Source organism: Calypte anna, chromosome 12, assembly GCF_003957555.1.
Source record: "Calypte anna isolate BGI_N300 chromosome 12, bCalAnn1_v1.p, whole genome shotgun sequence".
Classification (NCBI taxonomy): domain Eukaryota; kingdom Metazoa; phylum Chordata; class Aves; order Apodiformes; family Trochilidae; genus Calypte; species Calypte anna.
Genome location: NC_044258.1, coordinates 1,295,296 through 1,308,983, shown reverse-complemented (window position 1 = coordinate 1,308,983; position 13,688 = coordinate 1,295,296). Strand labels below are relative to the sequence as shown.

The 13,688-nt window shown below is 40.3% G+C and overlaps 1 protein-coding gene across 1 annotated transcript in view; it reads left to right on the top strand.

Moving 5' to 3' along the window:
• Positions 1-13,688, top strand: part of ATP2B2 (ATPase plasma membrane Ca2+ transporting 2) — a 168,404-nt gene that overhangs the window by 120,991 nt on the left and 33,725 nt on the right. The window contains 4 exon segments of the mRNA XM_008506197.2: positions 4,167-4,346; positions 5,371-5,458; positions 12,403-12,509; positions 13,210-13,401. Of these exon segments, the coding sequence (XP_008504419.2) occupies positions 4,167-4,346; positions 5,371-5,458; positions 12,403-12,509; positions 13,210-13,401 (567 nt within the window).

Sequence of the window (13,688 nt, the reverse complement as noted above, 5' to 3'; positions counted from 1 at the left end):
CAGCTGTCACTTTACTGATTAGAAAACTGTGCTTAATGCTGTGTTTATTCAAGGAAAAGCTTTACCCATGGAAAGCTGCAGACTTCTTTGGTACTGTACTTCAATGGCTAGTGAAAATAGGGCTAAATTTCAGCTCAGCTAAACTGAGAAGATCAGTGGTGGATGTGCATGCTGGAAGCATGTACCAGCTACTCTGCTTATTGTAAGAAATATGAAGATTAAGGGTTGGACACTTTGTTCTGACCTCTGCAGATGGTGCTTGGCAGCACCACTTCCAAACACATGATCACCATGGGACATGAATTCAAGTGAATAGTTCAGGAGCAGTGACAGAATGTAAGTCCTGAAGCTGAAAGAGCTGTGCATAAACTGCAGCTGTTTCAGTGTCTTTCTTCTGGTTTTCTGACTGACTCAGGTGTCTGTGTGGCCCTGGCTGCAGCTGAGTGGGGGGATGTGAGAGCCCCAGCTCCTCCTGCAAGGGGGAGCAGTTGCTGCTCTCCTTCCCTTCAAGAAATCTCTCTAGTTCTGCTGCCATCTCAGCAGATAACCAGTGACTGCTTTGCTTTCAGTAAGGTCTAAAGATCACTCCCATTTCTCTTACACAAAGAGTGGGTTCTGGTGCTGCAGGAGGAGGTGGTTGGTGCCAATCTCTGTCCTTTTCGTTCAGTTCTCATTTTGCTGGGTCTTTTTCTGATCATGTCATCTTTTGTATCTGATCCCACTGAGGATTGGTGGCAATGCTAGATGTCTGAGAAAATTTATTTTTTTTCCTTACTAAAACATCAAAAGTATAAATTAATCACAAATCTTTCCCTAAGTCCTTTCTAAAGTAGGATTTTACATATTTCTGACTCTTGTAACTTTGGAAATCAGCATGCTATAATTATAAATACAGGTGCTAACTGCATTACTGTGCTGTGCAGGATAATGGATTTTATTGGAGGCATTTTTCAGTACCAAGAAGGTTATAATATAAAGCAGATCTTGCTTAGGTGAAAATTGTATGGTAACTTCTTTTCCCTGCAACATGAGCTAAACCACATTCACTTTATCTGTCATCACATGGTGTCTTGCTGCTTCACCATCTGTCAAATGTTGACATTGCAAGTCCTTAAAAATATTTTAAAAAATTCTTAAAATGTCCTGTTTGCAATGATCCCTTAATGCTCTGCCTCACACAAAGTCAGAAAGCTTTTAACTGTCAGTGCCCACTGGAGCCATGAATCATTCCTCTTTCCCTCCAAAAACTGGTTCATATGCATGTCAGAAAATAGCTTTAAGTTAGGTTATGTGTAGTGTGACAGAGTGAGGGAATGGGTGGCAGTGGGATTTGCAGTTATTACTGAAAATAGCTGCAAACTATCTTTTCATGTGGGTATTATGAGTGTGTTTTATAAGAAAACTGCTCTCAGCTTGTAGGGAATAATTTCTTGGGAGCTTGAGGTAAAAAGGAACAGTGCCACTAAAAATAAAGATGCCAAAGCTGATTTCTGTGTAAAGGATCAAAGAAGAGGAAGGCATAAAGACTTTTTATTTCTGAAGAATTATCTGAATAACATACTGAATTTCTTGTAGTTCAACACCAGAACGTGCAGCAACATCTTTTGCCTCACTACAAGGCACTCTCGGGTTTGGTTTTCATCTGTCTGCATTTATGCTGATTTGCCAGTCTGTTATTTCTGGGACATGAACATAAATCATTTCTGAGTGTCACCTATTTGTTTGTCACCCAAATTCTGACAGATATTCCTGCATTCCATAATTTATGGATGCATGCATGGATCCAGTGGAAGGTTTTCTTTGCAGAGAGAAAATAATCCAGAAAGTTTTAAAATGTGTTCTTAAGCTCTGCAAAACTGATGGAAAATTATCTTTTTCCACTGCCCACTCAGTCTGCCAACACTCTTTCTTCCTTACAGCAAGAAAAAAATATGAACAATATTTTTACTGTAATTACTGTACACAGTGTTAAATGAGATACCACCCACCAGCTGTCCAAAAAATGAGTTGGAAAACAGAGTTATTTCTCTAGTTATATGTGAGTTCTAGATGCATTTGAAACTAGGTTGTCCTCCCATGACCTTGTTTAATAGGACTGGCACTTAATGTGAAGAGACCTTCTTTTCCTGGGTGCTCTGTAATTTATTTTTCTCCTTCATGGTTCATACACTGTGCTGGTTTTACAGATAGCCATCTAAATCTGTCCCATCCTAGGCATGGAGTCACCACAGCTAAAGTGGACACCAAGGGCATTCCAGACTGGTGAATGGGATAAAGTCAGGATTAATCATGTGGAAACTGTGTAAATCAGGAATCATTTGCTTAAGTAATAAATAGAATCAGATTGTACATCCCCCCCAGAAAAGTCTGTTTTGTAATGTTAAAAAACTTGAGGTCCAAATAATGCTTCCAGGAAACAACTTGCGGGAAGAGTATTCTCAGCTGGTCAAGATGAGGCAGATAAATCTCTGTCCCTGTGTTTTTCTCATGGTTCTGTCATCTGGATTGGCAGAGTCACTCTGGGAGCAGCACATTCTGGGGATGCACTCTGAGAGTTCAGGGATTTTCTTCCCAGTCATGGGAAAAGTGCAGGTCTGGTCCTCAGCCAGGTTTTAGTTTAGTGAGGCATTTTGCAAAATGGAGGCTTCTCCAAGTGCCTTAAGTGAAGAGGCAGAAGCATGGTGTGAAATTGCAGTCACTGACCAGAACAAGCACTACCTACAGTATGGTTTAGGGTGTATAATCCCAGCCCAATGTGCAGCCCTTCAGGCCCCATGAAGTTGTGACATGCCCAGCATGTGCCACCCTGGATCAGGGCAGGGGTTGTCATGAAACAGGCAATGTCCTCCCCTCAGCAGTGTCCCATCCTGGCAGCTGCAGAGGAAATGAAACTATCTAGAAATGCACAAAATCACCTGTGTAATGTTGCAGTCCCTTTCTAAGATTTTCTAAGATTTTCTGTGCTAGTGGATGAAGTTGATCCACTCTGGTTGGCATTGAGTCCTACAGTCCACTTCTGTCTGTGATGGGTTGTGGTCAGCAAACTGCACCGAAGAGGCTTTGAACAGAGTGAGGCTTTGCTGCTGTAGCCAGTAATACCCATTTTGGTACCATTTCTTAATTCTTTTTTGGGTTTTTTTGACAATTATTTAAGATCTAGAATTCTTTTCATAGTTGTACCCTTCCTTACTAGTTTCTGTAGGAAATTACCAACTCTATATGCAGGACTGCTGCCATAATTTATCCCAGAGAGCTGCTTTACCTAAACGTGTTATCTGAAGAAGCTCAGCTGACAAGATGGCACCAATCTGCAGTCAGTGGTCAGGGTTTTGGGGGAATTTATTCAAATATGGTTTATGTGTACGTTGCATATCTTGAGAGTGTTAGGCAGTGTTGCAGAGCAAGCATCTAGGGCCAGGTTTTGGAGATAACCTTCAGATAGTATCCTGAGAAGGTTTCCTTAGGATCAGTGCCTGACATTCAAATGCTTACTGGAGTCCTGCTCATTTCTGGGGACCTTTTTCCTCTGTGATTGTCACTGCTCTACAAGCACCTCTCTGCTGTCCCACACGTAAGAACCAGTGCAACCTGTAACTGTTTTCTACCTGCCCTTCGCAGTTTCTTGTAGCTTTGTGAAGGGTTTCTGTCTTCACAAGGAGGCCAGGGATGCCTTTAGTGTCTTCTAGGTAAAAATGGAATTTAGAGAAGAGGTGGGGTACTGAAGGTTGAGATGCATGAATTGCTAACAGTGCTCAATTACAGCAGCCTTTCAGACATACTTACTGAAAGGAGAGTTTGGATCAGAAGTTCTATAATTTTCTGTACAAAACAGGTCTATTGTCAGTTCCTGTTTACATGCATGGTGAGTCTGTTAGGTTCATGTTGTACCTTGATGATAAAGGCTGCAGAGCACTCAAACAAGTCAGGAGGAGTTTTAGGCAACTCACATTAAAAAAAAAATTTGTGTGCTTCTTGATACAAGATTTGTCCTGCCTGTCATGTAACCTCAATTCCACAGTAGTCAGGTAGCTATAATATGACATAATATATGATTCCTCTTTTTACTTCACTCATTTCTTAGCCTCAAAATATTCTGAATGGGAATACCTGACTTTTATTTTCCCTCTTCTCTAAGAACTTTCTTTCCTGTTACATTATTTTTGCAGGTCCCAGAAGCCATAAGAAAGTGCCAGCGAGCTGGAATCACAGTCCGCATGGTCACTGGAGACAACATCAACACAGCACGTGCCATTGCCATCAAGTGTGGGATCATCCATCCAGGAGAAGACTTCCTCTGCCTTGAAGGGAAAGAGTTCAACAGAAGGATCCGAAATGAGAAGGGAGAGGTAATCCATGTGCTAAATTACCCAGATGTATTCATGGTGTTTCTCCTCTGCTGATACCTACCTCTGATCATTCAAACCTACTGGAAGAGATGGCTGCTTCTTTCTGTCACTACCTTTCTGTAGTTCCTAATACCACTCAAAGTGCACTCTTTACTTCTCATAATACAGAGCCACTGTCAGTTTAGTATTAACCTAACTCAGCAGGTTTTAGAACTGGAGCCCTAGTCTACAAGACGTGGAACTGCAGCACATTAAAGCAGGTTTGTCAGCAAAGAGAACAGTCTCAACAGCAGTGTGCAGGTCTGCTGCATTAAATGCAATCTGTGCTGAGAACCAGCTCCTCTCATTTCTTGGTTTTATACCATTTATCTGAAGTACTGCTGTATCCACTCACTCTAATGATTTCAGTGACTTCATGTACTCTTCAGAAGATTGTGAACTCCTTGTTAAAGACAGAGCTAACACCCAGGCTGCTGAAGTTAACCTCTGAAAAGTAAACTCTCTGTTGTGCCTTTGTGTCCACCATTAAGAAGAGGTTCCTTGCAGTGATGAATGGAATTGTTTAACCTTGTGGCTGATGGTTTACAGATAAAATTCTGCCACTACTGGTGCCAAAATGAAGATCCTGGAGTCAAATATAGAACAACATACTTTCACTTCAGACTGGTTTAGTTTAGCTTTGAGAAACTCCACTATCCTGTATCTAGTCATGATGCTGCCTAGAGATGCTAAGAAAGGCTGATGAGATACTGTGGCAATTTTAACCTGTGTTAGGCACCAGCTGAGCTCTGGCCATTTCCCACCTTGCTTTCATTTGCAGTGTTGGTGGCTGTTACAATTTTTCTGTGCTTTTGGAGCCAAGCTGCAGATCTAAGGAGAGAAGTGAATCATCTGGCACATGGATAAAAATGTATTTTGCTGATCATGGGTTAACAGTTTTACTGTCCTGTTTTGATTTGGTTTTTTTCCTTTTTTTTTTTTTTTTTTTTTTTTTTTTTTGTGTCCGTGTGTTCCCCCCTTCCAGATTGAGCAAGAGAGGATTGACAAAATCTGGCCCAAGCTTCGAGTGCTTGCTCGCTCATCTCCCACAGACAAGCACACTCTGGTAAAAGGTATGTGCTGTTTAAAATACATTTGAGTTGTTCCCTTTAAATGCCTGTCTATGCATAATGCAAGGGAGTTTTCTCAGTTACCAAGTCTCTGCTGATCCTGTTCTGTCTGAGCCTTCAAATGGAAAACAGTAGGGAAGAGGCTGGCAGGACTAGCTGCAGTACTGATAAGATGTCTGGCAGGTAGATGTAGGCAATCTCGTATTGTCCTTGTGACGTCTAATTAGAGGAGAAAGAAGCTCTAAGCTGGGGAGGGAGAGTGTGTGTTTGCTGGTCAGAAAGGAAATACTCTTGAGAAATAGTTTGTTCTTCATATCAACAAGAAGGGACATAGATCCTGGAGGTTTGCATGTGCCTCTTTATGAAGATAACAAGAACTTGTTTTGAGTAAATCAAGTCACTCACGTGCATCTGGTGTCCCACAGTTGTTTTTAAAGAGGATCCCAAGATGCAAACCATTTCCTGTTCTAACAGCAGCTCCTGGGGATCCTGTAGCCAGGAACTGCCCTGATCAGCATTACATGACTGAAGATACCGATTTTAAGCCAGTTCCATTTTCCTGTAGCTTCCAACTGTACGATTTGCACTGGCTTTCTTTAGATTTCTGCTTGTACTTTTGGAGTCTGGTTTTGTGCTATAAAAACCACACCATTCAAATTATGTTCTCTTCCCATGTTGTCTGCAGATGGAACAGTCTGTAAAGGAGGACTTCTTTACTGTTTTCTTTATAAAGCCTTTTTCCTATCTGTAACTCACACTTGCTGATTTTATAATCTTACTCTGTTGATTTTGAAGCTCACACTTAAGAGACAGCTGATGAAATCAGAAATTTTCTGAGCAGATGTGAAAACATTTCTGATGAAGCTAAGTGGGGGGCCAGCACAGGCAGAAGCCCTGTTGGTGGATAGGGTTTTGCTGGCTTCCTGATGAAAAAAGACCTGGATTATGTTGCTAAAGCCCTAGAAAGTCTAGAGAGAGACTCTCTGTAATGATTCTTAGAACATCTAAAGTTCCAGGTAAGATCCAGCTGGTCAGTTGGTTTTCAGCTGGCTGGCTACTTAAATAATAATTCACAGTTAGGTAGCAAGTAATTTCTGGATCTTCCCTTTTGATATGGCAAGATTTTATTGAGGTGGCTTCAGCCATGACTGATTACAAAGTCTTTTGAGCAGTATGTAATTTTTAGAATGCCTGAATTACATTTAAACTGAAGTTCCATTGTGAATTTAAAGACAGGATCATTTGGGTCCTCTGGAATTAGGAATAGTGTTTGTGAAGAGCTCTGGAAACATGGATCATGCAGGAGAACCTGACATGGAGAACCTGACAGAGTGCCTGAGATGGGGCAGCTGGAGAACTGATGCTGTTACTCACACTCTCCAGCTGCTGGGTAGCCCAGAGGTCTCCAAAATGAGGTGCACACACCTCAGAGAAAAAGACATTTTTCCTCAGGGAAAAGACATTTTTTACTAGTACAGAATAGGAGAACAGTTTTTAACTACTGTTTGTTTCATCTCTATCTCAGCCATTTCTAATGTATGTTTTATAATTCACATACAACAGTAGTACCTATGTATAATTTGTAAATAATACACATATTTTGAGGGTATGTACTCAGAAAGGTTTTACCAATAGATGTTCATGATTGGAAAGATGTAGAGACCCTTGGTTTGACCAGCATGGTTCTTAGCTCCATAGGTCAGTATCAGAAGAGCCCAAGGTTAGCAGCAGTCTCCTTGCTTCCCTGGGCATGTCAGATCCTCACAGCTCCTAAAGGACAGGAACCGCAGAGCCCAATAGTTTGTTTTAGAAACACACAACAATTTGTTTTTCATTAAGTGCATTGAATAAGTCCCTTGGGAGTGCTCATTTGAATCGTTCAGGATTTTCCCTTAAGAGAAAATAAAATCAATAAAGAGCCAAAGAAAAATAAGCAAGAAATGATTACATGTTTTATCGCAGATGCACTTTGCCAATCCAAGAGATACTTCCTTCTATTAAATGTCAGAAGTAACTAATGTAATGAATGTTTTAAAGATGTGACAAGGTATAATGATAGAGCAATCAAGTATCTAATGAAGTTTAAGAACAAGTCTATGGCAAATCCTGATGGGATTTTTTGGCTAGCAATACTCCAATGGCCATTGAAAGTTACAAGAAACTATTTTAATGTTCCCTAGTTTTGGGCCTCTTGTTAAAATGTTATGTTTTTCTCAGACACTTGAGGGATCAAGAGGATTTTGTCTTTGATGTATTCTATCTGCTCTAGGATAAAAACACACATCACAAAATATACTTCTTTGATATTTAATTTTTAATGACATACAGCTGCTTGAGGGAATATTTTTTTGCCTTAACATAGTACAATCCCACCCAGCAAAAGGATGGGTTTTATTTTGCTTTTTTGTTTCTACTACTGCTAGGGGACTAGAGAACGACATGGTTCAGCGTTTCGGGCTGGGCAGACAGTTTCTTTCAAATATTTATGGCTTTGTAATAGAGGTAGATTTAAAGAAAAGGAAAAGTCAAAGTGGTTTAACATCACAAACTGCTTCAGTGAAACAGAAATGTTAAATATCTCAATCCAACTGCAACACAATTTGTTACAGATTTTATGACATCCATAGGTAGTACTTCATTTTTGGTCCTTCATTTCTGCAGATGTGCCCTTCTGCTATTGCTGAAATACTTTAATATTGTCACAGGATCACAGAATCATGTTGCTTTTTAAAATACTTTGGGAAGCAACTGTTCAATACTGAGAGGAAATATCTTCTTACCAAAAAGTACAGAGGAGATCAAATAAATACTGTTTGCCAGTTAAAGAAGCTGTGATTTCCAATATGTTTAAAATGAAGTGGAATTATTTTTCTCAGATATTAAAAGCAACTATTCTCACGTAAAGTTGCTTCATTAACAAGCAGAAAGGGAATGCTAAAGAAAAGTTATTTTTAGTCATTTCTTTAATTAAGGATAATTTAATAAAAATACTTCAAATACTGCCACATAAGGTTGTATTATTATATTCACGACCTCATTAATGTGGACATTTCATGAAAGTAGGAGGAATCATAAAAATACAGAAAAGTGCATTAATTAAAATTCTGACATTAAATGTCAGCATATTGCAAATTGCTGCCATTTCCATTTGAGAGAAAATTTTAACATTTCTTTTTATTCGAATTTATATGAAGAAATGCTCAGAAAAAGGACCTGTTCTACAGTGTAAAAACACAGCTTCAATCAACTCTTCCCTGAAGCCAAGAACATTAAAATAGTTAGAAGGGAGCAGGAAGTTCCTGCGTTTGGATGGAGTTTATACTCAGTAGACAGCAGGCAGATCTCAGGTCTGTGTTATCAGTAACTGTGGGAGGCACTGATACCTTCAAGGATCCTCTGTCGTGCTTCAGTCTTCATCTGCAGCACTTTGATGGGTCGTGCTTAGCACAGAAATCTGAGCATTTTTTAGTCCCCTTTTTCTCTGCCGGGCTGATCTCATCAATTTCAGGAGCACTGTTCTCTAAACAAGTTCCAGGGCTGCAGTGTTATCATGGAACACTTCTACATGAACCTTTAAAGCTCTGTTCCTACACACCCTTACCCATGAAACTGACAGGAATTTCCATTTGCTCCTGCAGAATTTCTAAATTCTTGTTAAATTAACAGGGAGCTTCTGAAACTTTGGAAGTACTAAGAACTACTATTTATTACTGCATTTTTCCATGTTTAGCTTGTCAAAGAAATCTAAGTATGTGGAAGCATGTGGGATGCTTAAAAATGAGGCTTGCTTTGCAGCAGGAGAACCACCTGAACTGGTGTGCAGCTTTGAATTGCTCTTCTCTGGCTCAGCTTTTCCTGTCTGCCTGTTCTGATTTCATCAGCTGAGACACAAAGAAATCATCTAAAGGAGAAATCTTTTTCTCCCAGAGCCAAGGGTTTCTTACTCGAAGGGTGACAATGCAAATAAGAATTGTTTAAATACAGCAATAAAGTGAGAGCCTGAGGCTGTGCTTGCTGGGTTTGATCTGAGCCACAGGTACAGACAGCTCCTTGTCAAAGAAATGGAAGGCACACTGTGAATTAATATTCTTTATATTATTATTCTGAGTGGCTCTGATGTAGTTCTTGCTTCATGTTAGATGGGAGGAAGGTGTGGGTCACAGGACATATTTCCCATTAATCTGGGGATGCAGTGCTGGCAGCTTTTACTGCCAGCTTGTGCATGTAGTGCCCCCCTTGACTGGTTTATGTCATCCTTTAAATAGAATCTTTTTCCTCATCAGAAGCAAGCTGCTCACTCTGAAAAACTCAGGCCTTTCACAAGCTACATGACTGCTCCCAGAACCCCTGCAGCATCAGCAGAATCTCTGTATGGAACACCCTCATGTTAGGCTCTAGCTGTATTCCTCTGGCTGTTGAATAAAATTCACTTTGACAAAGCAAAGTTGTGGCCAGACAGCTTAAGATGAAGGAACAGACCAATGACACAGCAAAGGCTGTTCTGGGAGGAAGCTTTGCTGAGGTTTAGGAATTCCCCTGCTGTGTCTTACAGAGCCATTTTAATTAAAGTCCCGTATGTGAGCATTTGATTGGAGTAAAGTAGTTAATTTTGAAGAAGTTTTCTGGCTGTTAGATAGGACTGATTAATAGTGACACTTCTTTTTAGCTGTTTTGAGTGAGTTTGCAGTGAATGTCAAAGAACTGGGCATTCTCTTGCAGTCTGTCAGGTTATGCCTTTATTTACCTTTTTTCTCTCCCCACTGAAGCTTGGGAATTGCAGAGGGAGAACCCTGCCAGGCAGTCTGCTTCTGGCAGGGCTGTGAAACCTATACTGATATATACCCGACTCGGGAGAAAATTCTTGCTGTGAAAACTTAACACAACTATTATCAGATCCCCAAAAAAGAAAGAAAACAAAAAATAAATAGGGTTAGGGAGGAGGGCAGTGCTGGGAAGAAGGCAAGCATCCCAAAACGTGAGGAAGGAGGGACAGATTAAAAGAGGATGTAGAAGTCAGGGAGCTGTGGTGAACAGCTGAATCCCAAGTAATCACCTCTGCTCCAGCTTAGAAATTTCATGTACAAATGACAGTTGTGCCAAGTTGCTCTCTCTGTGAGCAGCAGAGTAGTCCATCTATCCTGACAGGTATCTGATGGTACCAGCAGTGGACACCCTGATGCAGGTGTGTGGCTGAGATGCTGGTGGTAACTGAGATCATTTTATCTCTGTTTTTCCATGCCTGCTTATGCAGTCTGATGGGCTGGAGGGTGTTGGGTTTATCCCAGTTTCTCTCGGGGATAAATGACAGCTTGTGAACAGCCACTAAACCTCATAAATGACTTCTCTGCACCCAGGCAGTTGGTAGTACAGTCTGACATTACAGCACTCTTTGTATCTATCAGGAGGTCATTTGTTAGAGCCACTGCAACTTGATTTAGGTTGTGCTCCCATTTTGAGCCCAGTTGGGAGAGGATGCTTTCTACCTGTTTGGAGCAGCTGATGCCATAATGTGGCAGAGACGTTAATGATGTATTTATTTTTTTCCCCCAGAAGTGAAAACTATTAATTTAACATCAAAGCATGTGTTAATTACAAGAAGGGAAGACCAAGATAAATGCTTTTAACAGTAATGGCATGTGATGGTCCTGTTTATTTAGTAATACTAAAGGCAAATGACCTCAACAAATTGAAAGCTCTAATTATAAGATCGTATCAGAATAATGTGCCCTTTATCTGAGTTTATACTCCCAATGGAAAGTGAATAGGGGTTTTTTTCTCCCTGATATTTTGAAAGACTGAAAAATACAGGACACTTAACTGCTTCCATACTGGACTGCAATCTTCTGGGTGCCTGGTAAGCCTGAACCTTGCCAGGAGGCAGCTATTGCTCCGTGATCTGCAATTTCCTATTTCTGGTTAGTTATCTGATAGGTGACTTAATTTTTTTCCAGGGTAGAATGAAAGCGTTCCATTCTGGGTAGGTTTTGATAATTGTTTTTAGCTGCTATGATGTTCTGCCAGATGTCTTAGTGAAAGAAAGTTGTCATTTGTCCTCCCTAATATGGAGAGGTGTTAATCTATCCCACTCGAAAGGCTGTATTCTGGATTCATATTCAAATAGACTATGACACAGAAATAAAAACAGGGCGTGGTGAATGAGCCCCACCATGTTAATAAACAAGGTTGCTTCTGTAACCTTAGAAAAACTCTTCTTTCTTTTCCCTACTTTCTCCATCTGCCTATGTAGAAAATACTTCCCAGCAGGCAAGTTGTCTGAAACCTGGCTCACCAAGTGAAAGTGCTTGCATTTCTCAAATGGTTCTAAAATGAAAGTAGGAATTATTTAGTTGTGTCTCTTTATTATAATGTTTTGCTCCAGAATTCAAAGAATATCATCCTAGTCATGGTTTGGCAGAGCTGAACATGTCAGTTAAAATGCTGATTTGGCTCCAGCTCAATAGAATTCCTTAATGGCACTTGTTATCTTTAGTTTATACTGACTGCCAGAAGGCATCCCAATGAAGCAGAGGTTACAGTTCAGTCCCAGTCTAGGAGAGTTTTAAGCATGAACTCAAGTCTTTGGCAAATCCTTTCCATTGATGTTTCATCAGAGGGCTGAGCTGAAATACGCTACTGTGACACGTAATTTTACATAGTAGAAATCTTCCAGAAGAGCACAGTGACCTGATCTCATTCCCTTCTAAGTCAGTGCAACTTTTCTTGATGTTTTGATGATGTGGGATCAGAAATTTCTGTATAAATTTCTAGTAGTGATGTCTAGCAGTGTTACAGTGGTGCTGACACTGCTTTCATCTCTTATTTTCCTTACAAATCAACTCTGCTAGACTTGTGTGGTATTGTGCAGTCTGTATGACACAGCCCCTGCTGGTTTTTGCTGGTGATGCCATGTATCTGTATCAATGCAGACACATACACGTTTCTTGCAGGTATTATTGACAGCACGCAGGTGGAGCAGAGGCAGGTTGTAGCTGTGACTGGGGATGGAACCAATGATGGACCAGCACTTAAAAAAGCTGATGTTGGCTTTGCAATGGTATGATCTCCAGCATATTGATTGATGTTTGTGTCACTATACATTTGCTGCAAGAGGTTTTTCATTCATTAAGTGTTGAGAAAATTGCTTAGTTTTACTAACTCGATGAAGCAATGTATTGGAGGGGGTGAGTGATGTTGCTTCAGAATTCTGTGATTTATTATGCTTGATTCACTGGTATTGCTTATTTTGATGCTTTTTCAAAATTTTGTCTGCAGTAACTCTTGGCAGAATCCTTTGCCTGTTCACAACAGTGGAGTACTACTTTACTTTGGTAAAATCCATCACTAACTGTAAAGATGTCTTCACAATGTACTTTGAAGACATTAATACACTAGACTACATATTAAGATATGTAATCTAAATTTTGTTAGCAATTCTGTTCATGTATTTAAAAACAATACTCTCAATGGTAAAAGTAACTCAGAAGATTGGTAGCCATTAAACTGGTAATGTAAAGCACTCAAAACTGTCATCATCACATATCTATAAGTTCCCTTTTTATGCATCCTTCTTCACTTTCCAAAGCTGCCAAATTAACTATTTTCCTAGCAAATAAAAAAATGCAGAATATACTCAGCATGTCACTGTAACTCTGCTGGAAAGTCTCTTTATAGCTGTGGACTCTGAGTCTGAAGCCTTGTGTTTCAACTGTCTCTACTACCAAGCAGGTAATTTTAATCACACTGAATTTTTCCAGGGTATTGCTGGAACAGACGTTGCAAAGGAAGCCTCAGACATCATCCTAACAGATGACAATTTCAGCAGCATTGTCAAGGCTGTAATGTGGGGCCGTAATGTCTATGACAGCATCTCCAAGTTCCTGCAGTTCCAGCTCACTGTCAACATCGTGGCTGTGATTGTGGCTTTCACTGGAGCGTGCATTACCCAGGTATGGGGAGCCTCAGGATGGGGCCAGGGGCTACCAACTTGGCTCCTCAAGGGCCACAGTTGGTGATTATTTCATAGACCACAAAGTATTTTTTTTTTTAATTCTTCTGAGGGAAAAGGTATTAGGTTCAAGCTGCTACATGTTAAGTAGCTGTTGACAAAAGGAGGTGTACTAATCCATCTTCTCCTGGAAGTAAATGGCTTTTAAGAGCTGCTAATTTGGGGGCTTCCTCAAATAGAGCTCCTTGGGTTTGTTTATAGGTTACTGTCATGACTGAGCCCGGGATG